Source organism: Salvelinus sp. IW2-2015, unplaced genomic scaffold (assembly GCF_002910315.2).
Source record: "Salvelinus sp. IW2-2015 unplaced genomic scaffold, ASM291031v2 Un_scaffold9259, whole genome shotgun sequence".
In the NCBI taxonomy this organism is placed as follows: domain Eukaryota; kingdom Metazoa; phylum Chordata; class Actinopteri; order Salmoniformes; family Salmonidae; genus Salvelinus; species Salvelinus sp. IW2-2015.
Genome location: NW_019950518.1, coordinates 1 through 8,036, shown reverse-complemented (window position 1 = coordinate 8,036; position 8,036 = coordinate 1). Strand labels below are relative to the sequence as shown.

Below are 8,036 nucleotides of genomic sequence, written 5' to 3'. Positions count from 1 at the left end.
TCTCTCTCTCTCTCTTCCATATCTCTCTCTCTCTCTTCCATATCTCTCTCTCTCTTCCATATCTCTCTCTCTATTCCATATCTCTCCCCCCCAGGTGGATTCAGGCGTAACACCTGAATCCACCTGACAGACTACACATTATCAAGAAAACGAGCTCGTATTTATAAGACACATTCCATCGTGTAGGGAGGGTTCACATTCCCAGTCTCTCTCTCCTCACCGTTTCGTTCATGTCTTCCTGGCTGCGGACGGAGAAGTTCTGGATGGCCTCCGTCACTCCTCTCAGACTACTGTAGATGTCCTCTGAGTTCATGTTCTCTGTGTCGTAGTCAAACTCACTGCACACGACAAACACATCAGTCATATTACCATCACAATAGGTCAACATTATGACAAGTGTGGAAGGTGTTACCTTGGTGTGTTCTGGGAGGTTTGTGTATGCATTTACCCGAGTGTGGATGTGTTCTGTGACGTGTTGGTAGGAGAGGTGAGGGGGCTGGACCAGCTGGCAGGAGAGCGGGGGGTGTGGCGTGCCAGGGGGCTTCCCATCGGGGCCTGGGGGGGGGAAGAGAGCATCAAATTGTCAGAACATTCTAGTGTCCCACCAGCCTGATCAGTTCTCACAGTGTCGATAAGTACATCAAATCAAAACTTTATTAGTCACATGCGCCGAATACAACAGGTGTAGACCTTCCCGTGAAATGCTGAATACAACAGGTGTAGACCTTACCGTGAAATGCTTACTTTACAAACCCTTAACCAACAATGCAGTTCAAGAAATAGAGTTAAGAAAATATTTACTGAATAAACTAAAGTAATTTAATGAGGCTATATACAAGGGGTACAGTCAATGTGTGGGGGTACAGGTTAGTCGAGGTAATTTGTACATGTAAGTAGGGGTAAAGTGACTATTCATAGATAATAAACAGCAAGTAGCAGCAGTGTAAAAAAAACAGGGGGGGGCGATGCAAATAATCCAGTGGCCATTTGATTAATTGTTCAGCAGTTTTATGGCTTGGGGATAGAAGCTGTTAAGGAGCCTTTTGGACCTAAACTTGGCGCGCGGTAGCAGAGAGAACAGTCTATGACTTGGATGGCTGGAGTCTGACAATTTTATGGGCTTTCCTCTGACACAGCCTATTATAGGTCCTGGATGGCAGGAAGCTTGGCCCCAGTGATATACTGGGCCGTTCACACTACCCTCTGTAGCGCCTTGCGGTCAGAGACCGAGCAGTTGCCATACCAGGTGATGCAACAGGTCAGGATGCTCTCGATGGTGCAGCTGTAGAACGTTTTGAGGATCTGAGGACCCATGCCAAATCTTTTCAGTCTCCTGAGGGGGGAGAAGGTGTTGTCGTGCCCTCTTCCCGACTGTCTTGGTGTGTTTGGACCATGATAGTTTGTTGGTGATGTGGACACCAAGGGACTTGAAACTCTTAACCCGCTCCACTTCAGTCCCGTCAATGTTAATGGGGGCCTGTTCGGCCCTCCTTTTCCTATAGTCCACGATCAGCTCCTTTGTCTTGCTCACATTGAGGAAGATGTTGTCCTGGCACCACACTGTCAGGTCTCTGACCTCCTCCCTATAGGCTGTCTCATCGTTGTCGGTGATCAGGCCAACCACATTGTGTCGTCAGCAAACTTGGTGTTGGGAGTCGTGTTTGGCCATGCAGTCGTGGGTGAACAGGGAGTAGAGGAGAGGATAAGAACACACCCCTGAGGGGCCCCAGTGTTGAGGATCAGCATCGCAGATGTGTTATCTACCCTCACACCTGGGGGGGGGCCGTCGCGGAAGGTCCAGGATCAGTTGCGAGGGGGTGTTAGTCGCAGGGCACTTAAGCTTAGTGATGAGCTTTGAGGGCACTGATGGTGTTGAACGGCTGAGCTGTAGTCAATGACAGCATTCTCACATAGGTTTTCCTTCTGTCCAGGTGGTTAAGGGAGTTTGGAGTGCGATTGCATCATCTATGGATCTGTTGGCGGGTGAATGCATCGGAGTGTGTCTAGGGTGTTGTATGTGAGCCATGACCAGCCTTTCAAAGCACTTCATAGCTACGACGTGAGTTGCTACAGGACGGTAACCATTTTAGGCAGGTTTACCTTCGCTTTCTTGGGCACAGGACTATGGTGGTTGTTGAAAATGTCAGTGAATGCAACTGCCAGTTGGTCGGCATGCTCTGACGTACACATCCTCGTAATCCGTCTGGCCCAAGCGGGCTTTGTGAATGTTGACCTGTTTTAAAGTCTTGTCACATTCGGCTATGGAGAGCATATCATACCAGTCGTTCGGAACAGCTGGTGCTCTCATCATGCTTCCAGCGTTGCTTGCCTCTGTGCGAGCATAAAAGGGCATTTTAGTCGCTGATAGGCTTCCGTCACTGGGCAGCTCGCGGCGGGTTTCCCTTTTTTACCTGCTCGGGAAGGGATACAGCTAAGACCGCGTGTAGTTACTGCTGGGAGGATTACAGCTACGGTCAGGTGTATTTTACCTGCGGGAGGGAACAGCTAGACCAGGTGTATTTACCTGGCTGGAGGGATACAGCTAAGACCAGTGTAGTGACCTGCTGGGAGGGATTACAGCTAAGACCAGGTGTATTTACCTGCTGGGAGGGATACAGCTAAAACCAGGTTAGTTACCTGTGCCAGACCAGGGTGTAGATTACCTGTGCAGGAACCAGGTGTAGTTACCTGTCAGACCAGGTGTAGTTACCGTGCAGACCAGGTGGTAGTTACCTGTGCAGCACCAGGTGTTAGTTACCGTGCAGACCAGGTGAGTTACCTGTGTCAGACAGGTGTTAGTACCTGTTGGCAGTGTTTGCCGGTATTCCTCAGGTGGTTCTGCAGCCAGTTTGGTGGCTCCGTCCTGGGAAGGGTCTTGGGCAGAGTCCAGCAGCATGGTGAACTCAGGAGTGTTCAAATGGAACAAGGAGATACAGTACCGACTGGGCGCCTGGAACACAGCGTGAGAGAAGAGGAAAGAGAAAAAACACTTTCCCTTTGTAACATGTGCACATTGACAACATAACACGCACCCCAAACACATGCATCAAGGAACCAATTCAGTTTGCTACAACCAATAATCAACCATTTGCAGCTCCCAGAAGTGTGTGTGTGTGTACCTTCCTGACGTCGGAGCTCTTTGGGGCTCTGTGGTCCAGTGATGATGCGAGACCAGCCAGACGCTGTCTCAACTTGGAGTTTACAAAGTCCTGAGGCTCCATCTGCAGGGTCAAGGTCTCAAATGTACTTCAGAACAGCCACCTCACCTGGACACACACACACACACACCACACACACACACACACACACACACACACACCACACCCACACCACACACCACACACACACACCACACACACACACACACACACACACCACACACACACACACACACACACACACACACACACACACACACACACACACCACAGTCATAGTATAAAAAACGTTAGACAACTACTCACACAGTCAAGTGACATTGGTCTGTCTGTGGCATCATGATTCATCCTAGGAGTTCCTCAAGTCTGAACTGAACGACCTTCTAGTTAGAAGGTACTCAGAGATACAAAGTCAAACCGTAGTAGTTTCAGCCAGACATCTGCAACCACGGCGGCTGCGTATTAGGACGCTAATCTCCTTCCACAGCCTTAGTCACGCAGCTATCACGGAGAACCAATATATAGGAAATGAAAACTTAAAGAGCCACGTTCACCAGTTCTCTTTTCATTCTATCCTTTTCATTTATTCTCTCCATTCTGTCTCTCTCTATTCCAAACACCTCATCGACCGCCTGTCTCCTCAGTGTGCGCGTCATAAAATTGGCTTCCCCCTGAGCACACTGACCTGGGAAGTTGGCTCCAGGCTTGAGGACCTGCTCGATTCAGAGAGCAGGCAAGCGTGGTGCCGCGTGGCAGAGGGAGCACATTTACCGTCGCGCCGCGTGGACTCTCAAGCAGGGGGAAGCAATTGAACGCTGCGCCGCCCACAACACGTTCCCCTCCCTCTCCACAGGCTTAGAGAGAGGAGAGGCAGGAAGCACCGCGTCAGAGAGGGGGAGGGAGGGGTGAGGAAAGAGAGAGGGAGGATGATAGAGGGACAGACAGACAACAGTCCGGCAGATGGGCTGTTGATGGTCCATCTTACCGCCAAACGCATTGGTTATGCAGCCGGCAATCACACTCGTATCCCTGTGGACCAGTTTCTGTACCCTAAAACATTCTACATTCAGGCAGCAACGGTGTCAATTTCCTCCTCAACTAGATGTTGATGGCGAGAAGGCTGAGAAAAACGTTTACGAAACAATGTTCCACCATCATGCTAGAGTGGCTAATGCTACTTCCTGTATGTTAAAAAAATATTGAAAAAATATGCCTACTTTCTTTACGGAACAATGTTCCACCATTCATGCTAGTATGGCTAATGCCTAGGAAATGATATCCCGATGTTGCGATATTGCGTTTCAGGCCACGCAGGTTGCAGCAATTCTGTTGTTTTACCCCTGGCTCTGAATGCAGGGCCTAACATCAGAAGTAGCATTAGCCACTAGCATGGTGACTGGAAATTATGAACGTAAAGAAACGTAGGCATTTTTTCCCAGTTTTCCTCAGCCTGTTTCTCGCCATCACATCTAGTTGAGGAGGAAAATTGACACCGTTGCTGCCCTGAATGTAGAATGTTTTGGCGTACGAACTGTGTCCAGCAGGGTATGAGGTGTATATGCCGGGCTTCATACATATGCGTTGACCGAAGATTGCGATGTTGACCTGTAAAAGATGGTCAATCTGCGGCCTGTGGGTAGAAGGGGAGTTGGAGAGGATAGAGGGAGGGAGTGAGGATAGAGTGAGGACGGGAGAGGATAGAGGGAGGAAGGGGAAGGATAAAGGGAGAAGGAAGGGGGGATAGATGAGGGAAGGGGGGGGATTAGAGTAAGGGGGATAGAAGTGAGGGGAGAGGAGACGGATAGATGGAGGAATGGGAAGGGTGGGGAGTAGAGTGAAGGGGAAGGGGCGAGAAGGCTAGAGGGAGGAGAAGATGAGGAAAGGAAAGGTTGGGGAATAGAGTAGCGGAGGGAAGGTGGGAGGTAGAGTGAGGAGGAAGGGAGGGTGGGGGCGGCTGGAGTGAGGGAGGGAAGGGGAGTGGAGTGAGGAGGTAAGGAGGTGGGGGGGTTAGAGTGAGGAGGAAGGGAGTGGGGGGGTGAGTGAGGGAGGAAGGGATGGTGGGGGGGGCTAGAGTGAGGGAGGAAGGGGTGGGGGGTGGAGTGAGGGAGGAAGGAGGTGGGGGTGGAGTGAGGGAGGAAGGGGAGGTGGGGGGTAAGTAGAGTAGAGGGAGAAGGGAAGGTGGGGGGGTTTTAGAGTGAGGGAGGAAGGGAAGGTGCGGGGGTAGAGTGAGGGAATAGAGTGAAGTTGGGCGGGGGTGGATGTGGGGAGGAAGGGAGGTGGGGGGGTGGAGTGAGGGAGGAGGAAGGGTGGGGGGTGGATGAGGGGAGGGAGGTGGGAGTGAGGGAGGAAGGGAGGTGGGAGGGGTTAGAGTGAGGAGGAAGGGAAGGTGGGGGGTAGGTGAGGGAGGAAGGGAAGGTGGGGGGTAGAGTGAGGGAAGAAGGGAAGGGGAGTGAGGGAGTTAGAGTGAGGGAAGTGGGGGGTGGATGTGAGGGAGGAAGGGAAAGGCTGGGGGTGGGGTAGAGTGAGGAGGAAGGGAAAGGTGGGGGGGGTAGAGTTAAGGGACTAGAGTGAGGGAGTAAGGGAAGTTGGGGTGGAGTGAGGGAGAAGGAGGTGGGGGGGGGTGGGTGTAGGGAGAAAGGGAGGGTTTAGAGTGAGGGAAGGAGTGACAGGGGATCAGACTGCCAGAGAGCAAAGCCAGTGGTTGGCGAATTTAATTGGAGGCTGTTCAGTCGTATCCAATCAGAGTCCAGGGATCGGGTTGGGAAGAACCAGGTTTAATGACTGAAGCTGTTGAGTCAGAACAGTGTTACTGGTCACTAGACAGTATGAGCGTCAGTTAACAGTGTTTACCGTGGTCACTGAAGCAGTATAGAGGTCAGAACAGTGTTACCGGTGTCCACAGACAGTATGATTCGAGAAACAGGTGTTACGTTGGTCACTGAGGACCAGTAATGAGCGTCGAAACAGTGTTTACCGTCGGTCATGAGACAGTATGAGGTCTCAAAACAGGTCTTACCGTCGCACTGAGACAGATATGAGGTCAGAGAACAAGGTTTACTCGTGGTCATAGACGTATGAGAGACAGTGTTACCCTGGTACTGAAGCATATGTCAGAACAGTGTACCGTTCACTGAGGGACAGTATGAGGTCAGAACAGTGGTACTGTGGTCACTGAGACAGGTATGAGGTCAGGGAACAGTGTTACCGTGGTCACTTGAGACAAGTATGAGGTCAGAACAGTGTTACCGTGGTCACTGAGACGAGTATGAGGTCAAAAAAGGCGGTTACCGTGGTCACTGAGGACAGTATGAAGGTCAGAACAGTTTACCGTGGTCACTGAGAAAGTATGAGGTCAGAACAGTTTACCGTGGTCACTGAGACATATGAGCGTCAGAACAGCGTACCGTGCGTCACTGAGACAGTATGGAGGTTCAGGAACAGCGTTACCGTGCTCCACTGAGGACAGTATGAGGTCAGAACAGTGTTACCGTGGTCACTGAGACAGTATGAGGTCAGAACAGTGTTTACCGTGGTCACTGAGACAGTGTGAGGTCAGAACAGTGTTACCGTGGTCACAGACAGTATGAGGTCAGAACAGTGTTACCGTGGTCACTGAGACAGTATGAGGTCAGAACAGTGATACCGTGGTCACTGAGACAGTGTGAGTCTTGCGACCGAAAGGCAGTCCCCGCCTTTCAACCCTCCCTATATCTCTCTCTCTCCCTCCATCTTCTATTATTGTTTCATCTCACTCTGTTCATCTCTTTCTTCATATGTAAAGGACACACACATAAAACAACCCCCCTACACACACACACACACACACAGCTGTGTACCTTGAGGTTAGGCGTCTGAGTCTGGTCCACAGTGAACCTCATGAGGATAGTGAACTGGAGGTCGTTGGGGAAAGACTCTCTGTAGAGGAGAGACACACACGTTAAGTTACACACACACACACGTTAAATACACCGGTCGAAACACACACCAAGACTGACCGCGTGATGTCCAGTGCTCTCTGGACCTTGGCCTGTACTGATCCCAGCAGGTCAGCTCCCATCTTCTTCAGCAGCTGGGTGAGCAGGACGAACAGCCAGTCCTGCAGGTCTTCTCTGTGCACCAGAACAAAGTCCACTAGGGTCTCCAAGAACATACTGAACACCTGGCGAGAGACAGGGGACACAGGGTTACACACACACACACACACACACACACACACACAAATACTGTATATATACACACACACACACTCATGTACACAAGCGCACACGCATACACAAATAGACTCCTGTACTATGGAACAGGCTGAGGGGAGCTCAGAGTCCCATGCATCAGACAACTACGCTCACTTATCAACCAATCAATCACTCCAATCAGCGTGCAGCAAGCTGAACTATGTTTACCAATACACAATCAATATTCAGAAATTCACTAAACACACATGCTGATTGGCTGACGCCTGCAGAACAGCACCAATCACAGGAGGGTGCGATGATGTCATAGTGATGTCACATCTGTGAGGGGTGACATCACCGGGTCGGTTAGTGAGTGAGTCTGGTTGCCTTGGAAACCATTCAATTAGCCACCCAGTCATATTACCATTCCAATCAAATTACCAGGTTAGTGTCACAACCACAAACGTTAATAAAACGTTAATTGAACGTAAAATAAACGTTGTCCAGACTTACTCTCTACACAGAGAGTTCCAAAGGAGTGGCATGGAGGAGAGAGAAACATACAGTTAGCATCCTGGGAAATACACACACGCACACACACACACGCTCTCATCACATGCACACATATGCGTGCAGTGTAAACACACCACGTCCTGACTCGGACTGATGTCAGAGTACCTGTGAACTGAAACAGGTGGTATTGTGA

General features: G+C 50.5%; 2 protein-coding genes and 1 long non-coding RNA gene across 3 annotated transcripts; all 3 read right to left on the bottom strand.

Annotated features, from left to right (window-relative positions):
- Positions 1 to 178: 178 nt before the first annotated feature.
- LOC112079731 (CLIP-associating protein 2-like) lies at positions 179 to 584 on the bottom strand. The gene is made up of 2 exons (XM_024145591.2): positions 449 to 584; positions 179 to 338 (listed from the first exon to the last, which is right to left on the bottom strand). Exons 1-2 carry the CDS (start codon positions 574 to 576, stop codon positions 194 to 196), a joined length of 273 nt encoding a protein of 90 aa, XP_024001359.2. The 5' UTR covers positions 577 to 584; the 3' UTR covers positions 179 to 193.
- A 1,559-nt stretch (positions 585 to 2,143) lies between these two features.
- On the bottom strand, positions 2,144 to 3,268 carry LOC139027290 (CLIP-associating protein 2-like). Its single transcript, XM_070442420.1, has 3 exons — positions 3,120 to 3,268; positions 2,803 to 2,950; positions 2,144 to 2,331 (listed from the first exon to the last, which is right to left on the bottom strand). The coding sequence occupies exons 1-3, from the start codon at positions 3,219 to 3,221 to the stop codon at positions 2,144 to 2,146; spliced, it is 438 nt and encodes a 145-aa protein (XP_070298521.1). The 5' UTR covers positions 3,222 to 3,268.
- Positions 3,269 to 6,973: 3,705 nt separating this feature from the next.
- On the bottom strand, positions 6,974 to 8,005 carry LOC139027289 (uncharacterized). Its single transcript, XR_011479364.1, has 3 exons — positions 7,844 to 8,005; positions 7,154 to 7,317; positions 6,974 to 7,073 (listed from the first exon to the last, which is right to left on the bottom strand). It is a non-coding gene; the product is annotated as an uncharacterized lncRNA (long non-coding RNA).
- Between the last annotated feature and the right edge of the window lie 31 nt (positions 8,006 to 8,036).

Coding starts and splice junctions, on each gene's coding strand:
- LOC139027290 (XM_070442420.1), bottom strand. CDS start 3,221: ATGGAGCCTCAGGACTTTGTAAACTCCAAGTTGAGACAGCGTCTGGCT. Junction 2,951..3,119: donor AGAGCTCCGACGTCAGGAAG/GTACACACACAC, acceptor GCTGTGTTCCAG/GCGCCCAGTCGGTACTGTAT. Junction 2,332..2,802: donor CCGGCAAACACTGCCAACAG/GTACTAACACCT, acceptor ATGCTCGCACAG/AGGCAAGCAACGCTGGAAGC.
- LOC112079731 (XM_024145591.2), bottom strand. CDS start 576: ATGCTCTCTTCCCCCCCCCAGGCCCCGATGGGAAGCCCCCTGGCACGC. Junction 339..448: donor CAGAACACATCCACACTCGG/GTAAATGCATAC, acceptor TGTCGTGTGCAG/TGAGTTTGACTACGACACAG.